This window comes from Coptis chinensis, chromosome 8, assembly GCF_015680905.1.
Source record: "Coptis chinensis isolate HL-2020 chromosome 8, ASM1568090v1, whole genome shotgun sequence".
Classification (NCBI taxonomy): Eukaryota; Viridiplantae; Streptophyta; class Magnoliopsida; order Ranunculales; family Ranunculaceae; genus Coptis; species Coptis chinensis.
Window position 1 is genome coordinate 25,084,374 of NC_141463.1, and position 18,916 is coordinate 25,103,289.

Sequence of the window (18,916 nt, forward strand, 5' to 3'; positions counted from 1 at the left end):
CCAACTGTTAATCAAATCAAACTACCAATAAGAATGAAAGTAATCCTTGCTTTATTCTAAAAACGCTTTAAAAATTATAACATCTACCTTTGCTTAACTATGCGATAATCCTTTTGATATGGTTGTAGCTCTGCATATAAAAATCCGTGTCCCTGCTTTTATCCCATATATCCTTCACTCTCCTGTATTCCCATGGCCCATTTCTACATTTACCATCAACCAAGATTCTACAATCTCCATCCCATATTAGTCCACTAATATAATTTAGTGGTTCAAGTAGCGACCACTTGTTATATTTGCCGCAAAATTCATTCTAATCCAAAATAACAAGTCTTCGAATTCTATCCAACTATCGCATATTGATGTCTGGGACATGCTTCCTGTTTGATTTGTTTCATTAGTCACATGCCTAATCTAACCTCAAACGGAAATTCAACCTCTTGCAACTGTCAGAAGACATCTCCACCAAAAAAGCCTCAGTTACCATAACTGAAATACAGGAAGAGGAGACCTCGGCCAATGAGATATTAGAGACCACTGAAACGGTGATGGCGGCTGGCCGGAAACAGCCCCCCCCCCTCACAATGAGTCTATTCTCGTGGAACTGTCAAGGGTTTGGTCACCCCTCAACAGGTGAAGATTTGCTGAAGAAAATCCACAAATATCGACCGGAGATGATCCTGCTAGTTGAAACCCAAGTGAAATCTCCAAAAATCTCCCAAAAAATCCAAAGACAAGGGTTTGTAAACCATTTTCATGTCCCCTCAAATGGCAGGTCTGGTGGTATGAGTCTTTTATGGACAAGCAAGCTGTCAGTTCACATTGAAAAATTTGAGAACTGGATGATACATGGTACGGCACAGTGCCTTTCATCAACTGAACCTAAGTGGACTTTCACTGCTGTATATGCCCACCCAAAGCATCATGGAAGGAAAATTCAATGGGAGTTGTTAGCGGCTCTTGGTGATACGGTACAAGGTCCTTGGGCAATGTTCGGAGATTTTAACCAAGTTCTATGTCAGGACGATAAGATGGGAGGAAGACCCATTACACCAAAGAAAAGTGATGCCTCTCACCTCGATAGATGTAATCTAATGCACCCCGAAAATGTTTTAGTTGGACAAATAAGAGAGATGGACTAGCTAGAGTGGCTCAAACCATTGATCATTTATTTTGTAATGTCAATGGCATCTTTATTTCCAAACTCACAATTGAGCTATGTTTTCTCAAAAGTGACCATAAAGTCTTGATTTTCACCAAGAACCTTAGGCCTTTTTCTCCTAAATTCCATCGTTTTCGATTTGAAAATGCATGGCTTTTACACCGAGGACAACAAATCCCGGTGCACAAAGAGCTGGATCCAAACCTTTAAAGGCTCAAGCTCCTTTCAACTCACTTTCGGGGAGACTAAGACTTTTGCCTTTGCCAAAACTTCATTCGGTGGAAAAACACCGTGTTTGGAAACTCAAAAAGAAAATCCAGGAAATAGAAGCGATCATCGCGGACATCCACCAACGGTGAGAACCGAGAGCAATTGATCACGAGAAAAAGCATTGTCAAAGCTCCTTGCAAATTTGGTATTAAGGGAAGAAAGGCATTGGGCACAAAGAGCAAACACAAGGCACCAAGAAGGGGATGATAATACAAAATTTTTCCATATGTCATCATCATCAGCGGACAAGCCAAAGGTATCACTACTGATCCAAAGACAAGGGCTGGCATTCGGATAGCCATCTCAAAGGTTTTGTGGACCATTTCGGAAAAACTTCGAGAGGTCGATGATGATGATGACAAGCCGATTTTCAACTCTTGTGCACCAAGGATCACCGCTCTAGACAACATTGACATGAACGTAACCCCGTGAGGAGGCGAAATTAGAAGAGCGGCCTATCAGTTGGGAGCGAACAAATCAGAGGGCGGATGGATTTCTGAGGAAAGTTCTTTCATACCTATTGGGATATCATCGGTAGGGACATCACATCCAATTCTACCTCCTTTGCCCATTTCACAAAACCAATCACACAAACATCGCCCCCCTAATTCCAAAACAAAAATCCTCGAACAACCTACACAGTCCAATCGGCCTTTGTAATGTGGCCTATAAAATCGTCAAAAGTCATAGTGAATCGCTTTTACGACCATCTTGAATAAAATAATAGGCCCTTTCCAAAGCGCTTCATCCCAGATCGATGTATCCATGACAACATTCTTATAGCGAACTTTTTCACCACCTCAACATTTAAAACAAAAAGCCAAACAAAATGGGGAGCAAAATTGACCTATCTAAAGGTATGATCGTGTTGTTTGGAATTTCGAGGAAAGCTCTTTCTTCATTTGGTTTCAATCGGTGTAACATGGTGATGTTTTTGTGTGCAACTGCCTCCTATTCTATTATCGTCAATGGCGGACCATGCGGATACTTTAATCCAAAGAGAGGCATCCGACAAAGGAGATCCGCTCTCACCATACCTCTTTATTCTAGGCATGGAGGTCCCGTCCACCCATCTCCTAAAATAGCCAAACTCATTAAAGGAATCTCTATTGGCGGGGTGTCTCCTCGATTGCTTATGCAGATGATCTTGTGCTCTTTGGTAATAATGAGCTCAAAAAGTTAATGAAATGGTCGAGGCTTTGAAGCTATTCTCATTAAGCATCGGTCATCAAATCAACTTTGAAAATCCGATCCGCTCTTCAAGACTCATGCGACGAGAGATTTTAAGCAAAACTCATAATTTTTGACATCAAAAGACGAAGCCAACTTCAAACTATCGGGAGCCCAACTTGCCTCGCCAGAGTAACAAGCAAGTCCTTATTATACGAGACTACAAAACGGTTCGGGTTATGGAAGGCATCTACCCTCTCAAGCGGGTAGACCGACACTTATTAACGCGGTTTTGTTCCAATCCCAATTCATCGGATGGGGGTTTTAAACTACCGTAAGTAGTTTGTGCATTTTTCTCGGGGACATGAAGCAAACACTAGGAAAGTTCACTTTCGGTTAAGCTGGAAACAACATTGAAAAGCCAAAGTTATATGGAGGCACGGGGTCGAAATCTTGACATACAAATCTAGCTCTCCTCGCCAAGAAAGGTTGGGAAGTCATTGCAAGTGACAGTCTTTATGGATCGATATTGTCAAGACAAAAACTTGAGAAATCGGGATTTCTTGATTGTGAGTCCCAAACCACGGAAAGAGACATCCATACATTCCTCACTAAAGGATTGGGGTGGGAAATAGGAAATGGTTCGGATATCAAACTCACGAAAGATGGATCCCAAGTAAAGAAGGCATCGCTCCAATATACCCAATCCCATTGTCAAACCGATTTTCGCCTCCGGACCTCATTGATAGCTACACCGTGAAGTGGCGCTCCAACGTCATCTACCACACGGGCCGGAGGAAGATATTGCGAAACAAATTATCTCCATTCCACTTTCACATACCGCTAAAACGGAGGTAAGAATTTGGACACTAACAATTAATGAAAAATACACGGTGAAATCGGGTATCAAGCTATAACCGACAACCAAAACCCAAACTCTCTTTGATTGGAGAATCATCACGGAAACTTCGGTGCCCCGCGAGTAAAGGTATTCATGTGGAAACTTGCACTTGATGCTTTAAACTCCTCCTCTAACCTATTCAATATAGGTTTAAACTTTAACCTGTAAAAGCTACCCGGATACCTCACAACACCTGTTCAAAGAATGCCCTTTCACTTTCGGACAATATGGAGACTCAGCCCCATCCCCCAAATTGTTAACACCCTTCAATAACGAGAGATGGATATCACGGACTCAACATCTAGAAATCAGCATAGAGAAATACCCTTTGCCATGGAACTCTTTGCAATCATCTGTTGGAACATCTGGAAGAGCAGAAATGAAATGATTTTTGAACAAAAGAAGGTCACTCCTCAAGGCACAATCAAAGCTAGTCTTGTTTTCTCGGAGAAGCACAAAGGATGCCCATCCACTACTCCTTACACCCAAGAGACCAAAACAACTTCTTCATCTATAATCAGTCGATGGTGCGTGTCACGGAAATCCAGGCCCTGCAGGTATGGGATGTGTATTAAGGAAGTATGACGGGTTTTATTGTGCTTGGATTAGAACATCTTTCCGGCGAAGCTTTGGCCATGAGACTAGGTCTATATCTAGCAATCTCATATGGCATTACCCACATAAATATCCAAAGTGACTCCTGGGCTTTGATCAATTGCATTAAGGGGAAGACAGGGGATAGTCCATGGGAGGCAGCTGGGATCATTGAGGATATTCGTCAACTTTTCTCTTTGTTGAAAACATATCCATCATCCATAAGAAGGAAATGCAACTGCGGACACACCGGCACAATATGGCATTTCTTTAGCTCGTCACATGGCATGATAGACCTCCGGATATCATCAGTAAAGACTGTATGGGTATTTCCACGCCCGTTTTAGTTTAAATAATATGAAAATGTTTGAGGAAAAAAAAAAAAAAAAAAAAAAAAAAAAAAAAAAAAAAAAAAAAAACTAGTTGTTTCTGAAAAAAAGGAATAGGCTTCGGACCACAGCCTAGATCCATGCAAATAATGCAAAGATTGGGCAGATGAGCCTCTACTGAATAAGGGGTACTCAACCACGACCTAAATCCATGCACCCTTTTTCTAAATTGACAAACTATTCCTTGTAGAGCATAACAATACCCCCCCCCCCAAATCTTTCTATCTTGTCCAAGATACACAATCACCCTTTGTCATCCAAATGTCATGCACTGGTTCTAATGCTGACTGCAGCAACCCAAAAATACAATATAAACCTAGACCCTTCACATTCTAGTGCTAAATGCATGGTTATAAAGGGCTTGACCTGCTCTAAGCCTACCTCATATTCTCTCATTTATAGCTTCAGCTTTAAAATTGCATACCTAGAACCCAACCCTGTAGGATGAATTAACAATCGCCTGCATCTATAGTTAGCTAGGTCGACTGCATTACACTACAACATGGAAAGTGGCATATGGATTGCTCTGACAGTCTGATGTTCAGCCTCTAGAGCCATAGCAGTGATATACAAAATAAACTATAGCAACATAGTCTCACTTTGTTCAATAATCTCAAAAAAATAAAACAAAATAAAATTACACAAACAGTACTGGATAGTGCCTTCTCTTTATTTGTACGCCAGTAAAACATATAATATAAAGCTGAATTGGCAGGATCAAGCAACATTACGGTCAAACCTGCTTAGTCTAGCCAACAACAACTGAATTGTCCCCCTAATAAAGTTAACTTCTCTGCTCTGGTGACAACATCAAATGGAAGAGGGCCGAAACTCCGAGACGGGCCATAAAAATGAGGAAAAAAGTTGGAATTGTCATCAGCTTCATAAACCAACCCATCGCCAAGCTACAAAAAAATACATAAGAAGAGGAACTCTTAGCACAAAGAACATTGCCACATTGGTGAGCAAATACCAAATATATAGGCAATGCAAAGATGAAACTGGACGTCAAATTAGACAAAGATTTAACAGGAATCCACAGGCACACTTAAAAGAATTTGAACCAGACAAATTTTCTCCCAACATTACAAGTAACATCAGGCGCATTTATAATCAGTCATAGGCAAACCTTGTTGGTTGTGCAAGCATCTTGGCTTCATTGTAGCAAGTAGAAGAGAGAAAATGAACAACAATAGAAGGTATATATTCAACAATTGATACAAAAGAAAGACTGGGCCTACCTTGAACATAAAGAGCAAAGGTACTTCTAGTTGAGAAGGATTTTGGAAAGGAGGAGGTTCACTAGTTCACTCTTCTTTTGCATATTTAGATTATAGAGTATTTTGGCATCTGTCCTCTACTACTACAACATTTTGTCCTTCGTTCTAAGTATGTAAATATTAACTTCATATAAATGAACGTGCTTCTCGCTTTAAGAAGCTGAGTTTTGTCTCCCAATCTTCTCTTCTTGGTGAAGAAGATAACTTGGTATTGGGGCAGTTGTTACTCTCATACCACCCCAAGTTTTTGGGAGCACTCGTTTGGTGTAGGTCTTTAGGTCAAGCTCATTTAAGTACGATCCACATGCCTTGAAGTGTTTGTTTCTAGGTTATTCTCATACTCAAAAAGGTTAGTGTTGTTATCATCTCCCGAGTCATTGTCAATATTTCTCAAAACGTCAGCTGTGGTGATTATCAATGATCACCCTATTGCTCTCCATAAGGCCCGACGCACATGTACTGATGTTAGAACCTATCTTATTGAGAACTGTGTCCCTGACCAACATCCCTCACCTGCTTATTGCTCTTTCATGGTTTCATTGGCTTCACTTTTATACCTGAAACAGTTAAAATGCTGTTGCTCAGGCTCATGGGATGATGTCTATGTTGGAAAACATGAATACCCTATAAAATAATGCATTAGAGAGCTTGTGCCTTTTCCACCACAAAGTCATGCAGTGAATATGTTACTCAGCATAAGGCTCAACTTGTAGCCAACTGTAATGCATAGAGCATTCCATAGATTATCAAAAAACCTTCTTCACCGGTTGCAGATATAAATACCATCCGTGTCCTCTTTTCCGTTGCTGCAACTAAGTGATGGTTTTTGTACCAACTCGACATTAAAAATGCCTTTCGTAATGGTAATTTGGAGGAACAAGTAGCATTAATCCTCCAAATTTTCGTCCCTCCACACATCCTGACCTTGTTTGTCACTTGGAAAAATCATAATATCAGCTAAAACAGAAATTCTGAAAAATTCCCCTCGGGTTTGGGCTGGTCGGTTTGGTTCGGCCAACTGGTTCGTTTATCCACTGTGTCTTGCATCATTTCAAGGATACAATCATATAAGTATGTAAGTACCTCATAAGTTAACCATTCTTTCAAAATACTATATCCAAACATTGGATGCTGCTAATCTGATTTCTAACATTGGGTAAATAAGATAACTTAACAACTTGACTATCTTAATTCATGAAACATTTTTCTTGAAATATACAGAATTTGAAAGCATTCCATCAGTGATCAGAGTACTAAAAGAATGCCAATTACCTAGTTTCTTTCCAGTCATGCTGAACAAGTTGTACACGAAACTGAAATAACAGAAAATCCAAAGGACCACACTCTATCTAATGATGCTATATCTTAATTCACCAGAGCTTAGAAGAATTAAATTTCCACCTTTCCAAAAAACTTTCAAGACTAGCATCAACAAGACCTGATGCATCCACTATATATGAATATACAATATACAATATCTTTGATTTATCCTTGATAAAGTTCCACTTGATGCGATGAAGAGTTGATTTCTTACTGTTGAAAACATTTGCAGTTGTTAACATCCTTATTCAATTATCATCCTGATTCTATTACAATCTGGTGTGAAGATTAGCAAATAACAACACACTTCCCATGCTTTTAAGAAGAAAAAAATACTACTAATGTTACTTATAGGCCTTTAAGCAATATATTAAAAAATTGGCATTTAGGACCAGTAAGCATTAGTATTGATAGGATATAAATAAATGGTTACCTTCTTAGTGTAAATTTGAAGCAAGTAAAGATCGTCCCTCCCTTTAAAAAAATTCTGCAAGGTTCCTTTCACCTGCATAACAAACAAACATTTCCTTATTATATATGAAAATTCTAAGAAAAACATACAAGCTGAATTACCTGATCAAGCTTGCTGAGATGAAAACAACAAGTGGTCTTATCAAGTTCGCCACCAAAGCTAAAACCCTTCTTCTGTAACTCTTCCCATTCCTCTGCTGTACTGATTCTGTAAACAAACTCTTCCTCTTTTTCTACTGCATTTCCCTCCATCATTTTCATCTTCTTCTTTTTTTTTCCACATCAAACTTCTGTTCAAGAATTCAGCCTGGGCCCAGCCCATTAAATTGCCCCGATATTTTAAGGCCCAAAATCATCGATATGTTGGACAGTTGGTAAAGGCGTATGCATATTCTCCTTCATTCACACTTTCACCCTACTATTACTAAGACCATCTTTAGGAGTAATATTTTCCATTTCATTTTCAGGAGAGTCACATGTTGATGAAAACACCAAATCAGCCAAAATTTGGTTCCAGTTTTAGTGTTGTATCAAATCTCTCACGCTGGCATGGTTTTGGCTAACATGACGTGGTTTTTCTAAAAATTCAAACGCATTTTTTGAAAAAATTAATAATTGTACAAATGAAGAAATTAATAATTGTGCAATTGTATTTGAAAATTATAAAAATAATTATGATTATGTATTCAAAATGATAAAAATTATCCAAAACCTATGATTATGATTATGTATACAAAACGATAAAAATGATCCAAAATCTATGATTATAATCCAATATCCAAAATCTATCATATTACATAAAATTTATTTAGCTCTCTTCTTACGCCTCTTACCACTCGATGTCTTTCCTTTCTCTATTTGGATGTTCCGAAACTGCTCCTCTAAGTTCCTAACATGAGAACCAAGAGTTTCTCTGTCTGCAAGAAGGTTAAATACCTCAGCCTGAAGTTCCTCATATCCCTGATGTTGTTGCGTATACACCTGTTGAATATCATCATACGCTTTTCGAGTCTCGTCATACGCATGTTGGGATTGCTGATATATTTGATAATATGTCTCCTCTCTTTCTTAGCTATAATGATACACAACAGTCATCATCCCATCAAACATACAAATCTAGTTCTCATATCTTTCTCGAACCTCAACCTGAAAATCCAAAAAAGAAAAATAAAACAACTAAACTCACCGTGGTATACTGATCAATCTGCAGCTCTAACTCATGGCAACGAGCACGAGGCACCTCATGAATGGAAATGTAAGTAGCCTCCCCATCAGGTCCACACACGGCAAATATCTGGGGATTACTGGCAGACACAGGAGCTGGATGATATGCATTCAGAGGTTGTGGGTTGTAAATAGGTTGTGGCAGATGAGGAATACGTAGCTCACGTCTCATCCCTTCTAAGCCCACAAACTCGAAGTTGCTAGCTCGACCAACTGGGGGCAACAACGGGCCCATGGAGACACGGTTCCACCATCTATAATATTGATCAGCAGTCTGCTCAACAACAAAAAGACACATCTAGCCAAGGGCTACAACTGGCATGAACTTCATGAACTTGAGTTCTACTTCACGACTTAACATCACTAACATCTGGTATGGGAGCACATGGAACTCCATAACGTCCAGTCATCTGTCTCCAACATCTATCACCACAGTACCAAACCTTACAGTCACGTGCAACAAAAACAACTCTGTAACATGACAACACACAAGCATGTTGCACAACTGGATCGTCAAAGGCAATAGACAAACGCTAAGGTCTCCACTCAATAGATGACAATGATCTAATATCAATCTAAGTACGAGCCATACAGACATTATTTATAATATGTCCCCTGTTACGAGTCAAGTGAGGCCCTGACCAACTAGCAAATCTAGGGCGAGTATCAACAATCATGTCTATGTTAGGACAAAGACAACGAAAGTACTCATAAAACCAAATCTCTAAAAGTCCTGTGAATCCTGCAATCTGAGGACTTCTACATCCGAATGTCTGTGAAGATCTATCTAATGCCGATATCAATGTGGCATATACTGAACTACCAAGGTCATAATCTCTCATATTATGCAAATCAGAAATATAAGCATAATATCCAAGTTATACTGTATAATGACTATTTGGGAACATAACATGCCCAATAAAAAATATAAAAAAACCCTAACATACACATCATCACCCTTATTATCAGGTAGAATAGTCAAAGCTAACTCTGCTCATGTATCAGGATCAAGAGGGTTCCATATATGCAGTCTTAATATAAGATAACTTAATACCAGAAGAATCATAAGCATCCGCATCCAAGCGAGGGAAACTCACAAGCATACTATCAATATTCTCATAATTTGTATTAAAAGATATCGGTTGGCCTATACCGATACTCAACCCAAAAATCATGGTGAAGTCTAGTGGTGTGAACCCTAACTCCGCACAAGAAAAATGAAATGTATGAATTGTATTCTACCATCTTTCTACTAAAGCTATGACCACTGCCCAATCAACCTTTTTATAATCTACATCAACCAAAAGACCCAAAGGTGTACACAGAATATTATCTCTAATATGTACAAACTCATCTAAACTCTTAATAACTTTTAACTACTTTCTAACACCAAGTAAAGCCGATCTAACTCGATAGTCAACAACTTGCTGATATTATGAAAAAAATAATAATGTATATAAAATAAATAATTAATTGGTCAAACTCAACTAATTAATGCATAATATTCAAAATATTTAATCAAAACTAATTAATTACCTGAGAATTAGCTACAATACTTGACACGTATTTTGTATCACGTGTAGAAGACACAACTTGCATATCAAGTGCTTCACCGGGATTAAATTGTTAATTGAAATCATTCATACATAGGGATGTCTATCAGTTGGCGCGACATCCTCGGCTTCTTCTCCCCTACCTTCCTGTACTTCCTCGGGTTCTTCTACCTCTACTTGATCGCCAATGTCGTTTGTGTACTACCAATACATATCGTCATCACCGTCGAAAGGTTGAAAAGAATCCATATAAAATTTCAAAAATTTAGGTAGGTTTTGTTGTTTTTTTTTTTACTAAGGAGAGAGTTTATAATTGAAATAGTACGGTCTTCGTCATCTTTATATAGAAATAGCACGCGGTGTTAAGAACCGCGTGGGCTTGGGCCTGTCAGATGGGCTTTAGTGGTGCAATTTTGGGAAAACCGCGTGAGCTATATAGCGCGGTTTATCCAAAATCGCGTCATTTGATGTCGAAAATTTGATGTTGCTCCTAAAGATGGTTGATATTTTTTTGGTTTGGTATTTGGTTTGGTTCAAAATTTCGGTGTAAGAGTTGAGCGATGGATACGTGTTTTTCTTTATTGGCGACTTAAGTGCATGTCTAATTTGCATGTATCAATTATCAACACAATGTTATTAAGAACTAGATTTTAATTAAAACTAAAATAGCAGTTAATACTCTTGGATTGCAGAACTTTTCCTTGCACACTTACTTTTTTAAAGAGACTGCAATATTTTTTTTCCTGGATTCAACAGTGCCAGGCTCCAATTCCACGGAACTCAAAATTCTTTAAGAATTTTTACATAATGTTAAAACTTAAAAACAACAATTACTTTAAGAGGCCAAAAAGATTCGAAGCTGTTCTAAACTACTACTAGCATACAGCCACCACAACTATGTCCCAAACAAATGATGACTACAATGGCAATTGATTCTGAACACCGGAATAAACCAGGTGAGAGACGTTATCCCCCATTGAAGAGAGAACATAAATCACGTAAAATTCAACATCACATTACAAGTCCAAAGGAGGACTATGTAGGCACATCATCCACCTCTGCTGCTGGCTCAAGGCTTGGGTTGATTCCATCCACCAATCCTGATGCACCATTTTCAATGTCAGATGGCAGGGAGGATTCCAATTTTGGAGCATCTACACGTTCAGACCTTGACCTATCCTGGTCATGAGATTGTGCACGTGAACCTTTGTAACTGTCATGGCTGCGGCTACGGTTCCTGCTTCGAATACGGCTGCGGGTAAGGCTCCGGCTCCGGCTCCGGCTCCTACTTCTGCTCCGGCTACGACTGCGACTGCGACTTCTATCGCTGCTACTGCTCCTGGTGTCCCATGTACTAACCATGTCAGGACTTGCACCGTAATTCTGACTGAAACTTCTGCCTCTGGCATCATCACGACTGCCTCTCCGGTTATTATATTGTCCACGTCCATCGTTGTAACGATCAGGAGGACCACTGTCATGCCGTCCCCAACCAACAGGACCACGGCCAGGTCCAGGGAATCCTCTTCCCCTGTTCCCACGTCCACCAGAATCATTTCTGCCTCGGCGGCCACCAAACCCATCATCCCTCTCCCCGCCACGGCCAGCGAAATTGCCATCTCTCATGCCACCACGGCCAGAGAAACCACCATCTCTCATGCCACCACGGCCAGAGAAACCACCATCTCTCATACCACCGCGATCAGAGAAACCACCGTCTCTCATGCCACCGCGATCAGAGAAACCACCGTCTCTCATGCCACCGCGATCAGAGAAACCACCGTCTCTCATGCCACCGCGATCAGAGAAACCGCCGTCTCTCATGTCACTCCGGCCTCCAGAACCAAACCGTCCACCACCAGATTCATTACGAGACATCCCTCCCTGGTTCTTAACGAAACCTTGTCTTCCACATGCAGCCATCTCCTGCACTTCCGGTGGCACCACCTGATTTGCCCCCTCTAAAACTTTCACAAGATCAGCCGCATGCTTCCTGTCCTGGTCGGAGAAGAAGGTGTATGCCACCCCAGTAGCACCAGCTCTACCAGTTCGCCCAATTCGGTGAACATAATCCTCAATTCCCGTGGGAAAATCATAGTTGATCACCATCCTAAAACACGAGAATCTCACAAATGTAAGGAGACGTAATGGCAAAACTAAGCATATAAGAGGCACCTTCCAACACAGAAAGAGAAGATTTAATGTTTACAAGGTTTAAAAGAAGAGATAGGTTATTTCCTCCTTGAGATTTAGTTAATAGTTATAATGTATAAGAAGCTGACCTAATATCTTTGATGTCAAGCCCTCGAGCAGCTACATCGGTGGCAACCAAAATTGGTGATTTGCCATTCCTGAACTCGTTTAGAACATGGTCCCTCTCAATCTGAGACTTGTCTCCGTGAATTGCAGCAGCACCAAAGGTACGCCCAATGCTGCGTGTGAGCTGGTCACACATCCTCTTCGTTGAACAAAAGATAACGACTCTGGCTCCACGTTCCTGGGATCTAAGTATCTGTTCCAAGCGCCTCTGCTTGTTCATTTGTGTAACTACTTCAACATACTGCAATTCAAACAAAGATGTCAAGAGGATAAGGAGAAAAAGTAAAGACAGAAAAGATATGACAAACAAATTTGAAAAGGCCAAATTAATCTGCATAGGTAAACTTTTTTTTCTTTTTCTTTTTCTTTTTTCTTTTATGCTCGGTAAACCTACATGCAAGTATGCAACTAACTAAAGTTTAGAGGTATCCAATTGCAGTTTTGCTGTAAAACAACATTATTAGTTTGTTCATCAACCTAGGTGAAATATGAAGAATACAGGGTAACTATTGGCAACGATCCATTTGATGGGTTCAAGCAACTCTAGGCACACAATAAAATGATAAATGTGAGAGTGATACGCATAACCAAATCTATTGCATCTTATTTGTATGTACGTAACGACACACCTGTAGAGTGCTAACGAAAAGGTAGGAAAGCATGTTCAATTCATTTAACCAATTTTCAGAATCAGGCTAGTGGGACATAAGTCAGAGGATTCAACAAAGCCTATAACACTACGTGGAACTTGTACACCAACAACAACGTACCTGCGTGATGGATTTGTTTGCAGCAAGCTCATCAACCCTGCCAATGTTCACCTGAACGGGATTCACCAGTAGATCTCCAGCTATTTTTCTGACCTCTTTGGGCCAGGTTGCAGTATACATGAGAGTCTGCCTTCGAGGAGGAATCTCATTCACAATCTTACGGATTTGAGGTTCAAAACCCATGTCAAGCATTCGATCCGCCTCATCAAGCACAAGGAAGGTGACTTGGCGAAAGTCAATCTTTTTCATCTCAAGTATGTCATTGAGCCGACCAGGGGTGGCCACAACAATATCTACTCCTCGATCAAGTTCCCTAATCTGAGCGCCTTTTGGAGCACCTCCATATAGGCACTGAGCAACAACCAAGCCATAAGATGGTAATAGATATCAAAACAGCAAATAAACATAAAATGACAGTATCACATATCAATATGGGTTCGTCAAAACCAACCGTGCATGAGATCCCAGAAGATCGACCAAACTTTACAGCTTCATCTTGTATTTGTGTGGCAAGCTCCCGAGTTGGGGCCAGAATTAACACACTTGGGCCATTTAGAGAATTTTTACGGCCTTGTCTTAGATGAAGGAAAGCTGGAATCAGATAACCCAAGGTCTTCCCAGAACCTGTTTTGGCAATGGCCACTATGTCTCTACTTTGCAGTGAAATAGGCCAAGTCTGAGCCTGAATTGGAGTGGGGGAAGAGAAACCAGCCATACGTATCTGGAAAAAAAAAAGGTACGAGCAAAATAATGAAAAAATCCCATGAGACCACACCAGTAAGGAGAAAAGTCTATCATTCTACGGATGCACATTTAAGTGAAACATTCAGTATTTTAAAGGGAAATATATAGCTAAACAACCCCACATGTACACAGTTGCTTACTTAAGCAACTCAAGGCAGCAAAGGTGGGGCATCAGACCAAGTGGAGAAGTCAAGAGCCAGAAATCCCCGCCATATCACAGGTGATTTGGAAGTAGGGCCTTGCCATCCTCTCAAAAATAGTCCACAACATAGCTCCAACCATGTTTTTGCAGCCCCCGAAGGACAGAGGAGCAGCTGTGTATCGGGGTAACATAGCAGCACAGTGTACGACATATGCTCCTCTCTTGGAGCAGATATCGCACCTGCGACAAGCAACAAGGGATGAGTTCAAAACCTTATCTTTAAGATTGACCTAACCCCATAAGATATGAGAACTACTATATTAACCAAAACCCGGGGTTGATATTGTTAAATATGACAAAAGAAAACTTACCTCTCTAAGTATCTCCGGAGGGAAACCAGTGGCTTCAAAACTCATGAAGGGAACAGGAACATTGTCACCCTAATCATTTTCATTTAAAAGTTTCAGTTGAATATACAATTTAGTATTAAATCAAAGTCAAAGTAAACTGCAAGTACTCGCTAATAATAACAACAGAAATTGAGTAAAGAAGTTAATTCAAAATCAGGCATAGATTAAGCGCAATGCAGAAGAAAATGCATGCAAGTATTTTACAAATGCAGCATATATTCGGATATACCTATAGAAAAAGCCCCAATTAAGAAATGCAACTTCACATTGTAACACGCATAACTTTACACGCATTCAGGTAGTGTCAGACTGTGAGTGTGTTGGGCATAACTTACATACGTAAAAAAGTAATAATAATAATAATAATAATAACCACCTTTATACTATTTTACTTAAGAAAATATCTTCTCCTTATACTTGAACAAGTAAAAGAATATTAGCCTCCAAGCTAATGTCAGCCAGCCATACTCTTGACTCATATCCCATGTTCACCCTCTTTGTACCATTTAACTGTTAACTATTTCAAAGAAATCTCCATATGAAAATGTATCAGTTGTCTGCATATGTCTTCCTCCTATTGACCACACTAAGATCAGAAGGCTTATTTCCAAAATATGAACCACAGATGCATGAAGAAACAATTTGATTTATCACTGGTTTAAACTTCATGAGAAAGTCTTCACTTCATGAAGCTCTGAGAGAGTGAATATCTAGCAAGTGATCTTTCAGTCACATAACAATATACCAGTAAGTCAAACCTAAATGCTATGCCCATCTTGCACTAAATAAGACTTGTTAGCAAAAAAATTGAAAACTGATACACGTGTAGTATCACTGACTGCCACTTGGAGTGGATTCCATTACCGGTCATTATTTGGCACATTTTAACTGTCATTTTCACCAAAATCATATCTCGATAAATTGATGCCCCAATTTTCTGAGTTCGTTTCTAAGACGACATGAATTAGAGACTCTGAAAAGTGAAATCTTGACAAGAAAAGTCAACATTAGACATCAACATCTGTAGTTTTCCTATTTGGTCAAAGTTCATACATAATTTTTTTATAATAGTAATTTGTTATTAGTATCAGAAAGCTCTTTTTTATTTGGAGCACGTACAATCATTTGTCTCGAGTAATATCTAACTACATACTAGTTTATTATTGAATCATTTCAAATTCTAAAGGCTTAAGAGTTAAAGGGTCATGGATATATAAGATGATAACTTGATCAGATTTTGAGTAAATGGATTACAGCTTATCCCCATCAGTTTACTATTATTTTGCATCTCTATCTTTCGTTTCCCCCACCAAAAAAAATTCTTGGTTATACTTGCTCAGTCAGAAGTTAAGAAAAGACAGAATAGAAAAAATATTACACAGACATCCAGAAACCAAAAACTTAGGAAAGCACAATACTGTGTTTACAAAGATTTTGGTGTAACAATTTCAATCTGTATAAATTAATTAAAAGAAGATGGACACAAACCGTTGCAGTAACTTCATGCTCTCGGCGATACATGTCAACAGCTGAAAGATTTGGGTCTAATGAGCCAGGTGGTATACCAACTGCATTACGGCTAAATGGTTGACCACCAGTGACATGATTGTTCATCTGAGCCATTGCCGGACTTGTGACAGAGCTTGACCCATTGGCGTGACCAGGTGCGATAAAATGAGGGACCCCCATCTCCTGGTACGAAATAGCAACATCAACTTACAACCAAATCAACTAATGTTACACTGGACCAACTCTAATGAGTACATTGGATAAATGATAGGCAAATAGTACCTATATATGTTATAATCAAGATACAAAAAACCGATATATCTTAACTGCCAAAAGTAAACCAAAATAAAGATAGAGTTGGTATTTGAAGTTTTGACCAAATTGGAACTTGTTCTCAAGTATTAAAGGCGCCGACCAAGTTCATTCTCCCTATGTGGTCACAGGTCTGTGAAGAATATATGCCAACTTCTTGCAAATGAAATTTCGGGAACTAAAGACGGAATTGTGACAGTGTTACAGATCAAAAGAGCATGGACTTGGCAAACGTTCTTTTAAAAAAAAATGGTTTCAATATTGCACAAAAGCATCATAAAAACAAACATTGTTTCAATACAACCGACTGTCAGTATAGCCAGCTTTCCATGTCACCGTGTTAGGCACCTCACACCCATGCCAATTCCCAGCTGACAGTTTCTTGCCCAATATATTATGAAGAACACCTCACATACTTTGCCCGCATAAATTACCTCGTAATAGGACAATTATAAAATAAGGCAGGACAACTAAATAAATGAAAGAAAAAAAAAATACCTTAGGATTCTGGAGAACAGGAACTGTAGCAAGGTTTGGCAGCTGAGGAACCATCCCAGCCCCTCCCCTGTTATTAGCATTAAAATAAGATGTATTTCCAGCTCTTCCTGGCATATCATCTCCATACCCCATCTTCAAACCCATACTTCTTCCACCAGGTTGTTGATCAGGGATGAATCCTGAACCAGGCTGACTTTGAAACATAGGTCTACCCATGCTTTGTTGGTGGACTGGATCAGCCCTATGTGGCTGTGGTTGAACAGGAGCTCCAGTTTCCGGACGATTCTGAAAATATGTTCCAGGTTGGTTGATCATAGAGGGAGAAAACCCAGTTTCCTTTCCTCGTTGAAACTTGGATTCTTCCCTCGGTGAAAAACCAACTTGCTGCCCCTGTTGATAATTGCCTTGAAGTGCAGGAGGAGGCTGTATTTGCTGCCCTTGTTGATAAGCACCTTGATGTGACTGAGGCTGTATTTGCTGCCCCGGCATATTAAGGGTTGCCTGAGGGGGAATTTGTTGTTGCTGACTTAAAAACTGTTGCCCTTGCAAATGCGATTGTTTCGGCACTTCATGTTGCCAACTTGGCTGCTCAAACTGCTGTGGCATTTGATTCCCCGGTTGCTGCTGCTGCTGTAACATTTGTTCCCTCGGCTGTTGTTGCATCGGCTGCCACTTATTAGGTTGCACCCCCTGTCCCATTTGCATTGTCTGCTGATGCTGAGTATCCTCACCATAATAAGAACTCTGATACTGAGGTGGCTTATTAAACTGCCCTTGCTGCTGCACAGGTTGAAACATCTGTTGTTGCCCTTGCGACACATACTGGTTAAACTCCTGCCCTGGAGGAGCCATTGTACCATTATTATGCACCACCGACCGGGCCATTGGTATCGGAGCCAACTTCGGTGCAGATACAGACACAGACGGAGGCGCCGGTTGTTCCGGCCTTTCATATTGAGTAACATTACTTTCAGGATTCCAGTAATACAAAACACCCGAAGTCCCGTCAATTAATCCTTTCCATGGTTTCAATAGTGTTGGATCCTCAGGTGCATATTGTGGTCCTTCCGAACTCGCCATCGATAAATATTATTACTATTATAATAATAATAAACCCTAATTAAATACAACAATCTTTAGTAACCAAACAAAATACTTCTTAACATAAATATCATATATACAAACCCTAGAAAATACATTAAAAATTAAACCCTAGAATTAATGACGCAATTAAAAAAAAGTAAAGATACTTTATTTACCTCCTTTGTGGTGGGATTGGAGAAGCGGAGAAAACAGGGAAGCCCACCCTTGATTCAGTTGGAGCCTGAAAATTGTATCAGGCTGTGGGGTTGTGATGAGAGACAAATATATGTGGATCTTATAAAGGAGGTGAGGAATTGTTATTGATATATTCCGATAACTTTAAAAAAAAAAACCCCGAAATTAGCATTTTGGGCCCATTGGGCTATTCCGCGTCAAAATTCTTCTATAGTCTGCTTTGGGCCTTTCACATGTAAATGGGTCCAAAACATTATATTTCAGAATAAACCAGGGCCCAAAATATCACCGAGATATATCTCGTTTTTTAATATTCGATATATCTCCACCAAATATTGAATCTTGTTTTTTATCAATATATATCGACCGATATATCCAATATAAATTGTTGACTTTTACAAATTTTTATTAATATATCAACAATATTTTTTATATAATCGATGATATTTTCAATATTTTTTGATATATTAACATACAAAATAAATTTTTGACTAGTAAAAAAAAAATAGATATATCTGATATATCTCATTTTTTGGAGTGCACAAAATATTGGGGCGAATTCGATATTTTGGTTTCTGGAATAAACTACAAGTGGAAACA

The 18,916-nt window shown here is 39.5% G+C and overlaps 2 protein-coding genes across 4 annotated transcripts; both read right to left on the reverse strand.

Moving 5' to 3' along the window:
• Window positions 1-4,989: 4,989 nt before the first annotated feature.
• On the reverse strand, window positions 4,990-8,055 carry LOC147480736 (dihydroorotate dehydrogenase). 2 transcript variants are annotated; one of them, XM_086575387.1, is made up of 4 exons: window positions 7,660-8,055; window positions 7,520-7,591; window positions 6,280-6,323; window positions 4,990-5,391 (listed from the first exon to the last, which is right to left on the reverse strand). In XM_086575387.1, exons 1-3 carry the CDS (start codon window positions 7,816-7,818, stop codon window positions 6,318-6,320), a joined length of 237 nt encoding a protein of 78 aa, XP_086431513.1. In that variant the 5' UTR covers window positions 7,819-8,055; the 3' UTR covers window positions 4,990-5,391; window positions 6,280-6,317. The 2 variants fall into 2 exon arrangements, with proteins under 2 accessions (XP_086431513.1, XP_086431512.1); XM_086575386.1 differs by lacking the exon at window positions 6,280-6,323 and having other exon boundaries at window positions 7,660-7,862.
• A 3,049-nt stretch (window positions 8,056-11,104) lies between these two features.
• LOC147480737 (DEAD-box ATP-dependent RNA helicase 40-like) lies at window positions 11,105-18,433 on the reverse strand. 2 transcript variants are annotated; one of them, XM_086581587.1, is made up of 8 exons: window positions 18,298-18,433; window positions 17,039-18,154; window positions 16,208-16,408; window positions 14,681-14,749; window positions 13,875-14,144; window positions 13,424-13,774; window positions 12,617-12,894; window positions 11,105-12,444 (listed from the first exon to the last, which is right to left on the reverse strand). In XM_086581587.1, exons 2-8 carry the CDS (start codon window positions 18,116-18,118, stop codon window positions 11,370-11,372), a joined length of 3,324 nt encoding a protein of 1,107 aa, XP_086437713.1. In that variant the 5' UTR covers window positions 18,119-18,154; window positions 18,298-18,433; the 3' UTR covers window positions 11,105-11,369. The 2 variants fall into 2 exon arrangements, with proteins under 2 accessions (XP_086437713.1, XP_086437712.1); XM_086581586.1 differs by having other exon boundaries at window positions 16,208-16,411.
• Between the last annotated feature and the right edge of the window lie 483 nt (window positions 18,434-18,916).

Bases quoted from the DNA above. Each gene is read 5' to 3' on its own strand.
- LOC147480736 (XM_086575386.1), bottom strand. From the start codon at position 7,818: ATGAAAATGATGGAGGGAAATGCAGTAGAAAAAGAGGAAGAGTTTGTT. The intron at 7,592-7,659 runs GTAATTCAGCTT...TTTGTTATGCAG, and splicing joins ATCTCAGCAAGCTTGATCAG to GTGAAAGGAACCTTGCAGAA. The intron at 5,392-7,519 runs GTAACCATTTAT...ATTTTTTTGTAG, and splicing joins TTCAAATTTACACTAAGAAG to CTTGGCGATGGGTTGGTTTA.
- LOC147480737 (XM_086581586.1), bottom strand. From the start codon at position 18,118: ATGGCGAGTTCGGAAGGACCACAATATGCACCTGAGGATCCAACACTA. The intron at 14,750-16,207 runs GTTTGTGTCCAT...GAAAATGATTAG, and splicing joins AGCATGAAGTTACTGCAACG to GGTGACAATGTTCCTGTTCC. The intron at 12,895-13,423 runs GTACGTTGTTGT...TTTGAATTGCAG, and splicing joins CAAACAAATCCATCACGCAG to TATGTTGAAGTAGTTACACA.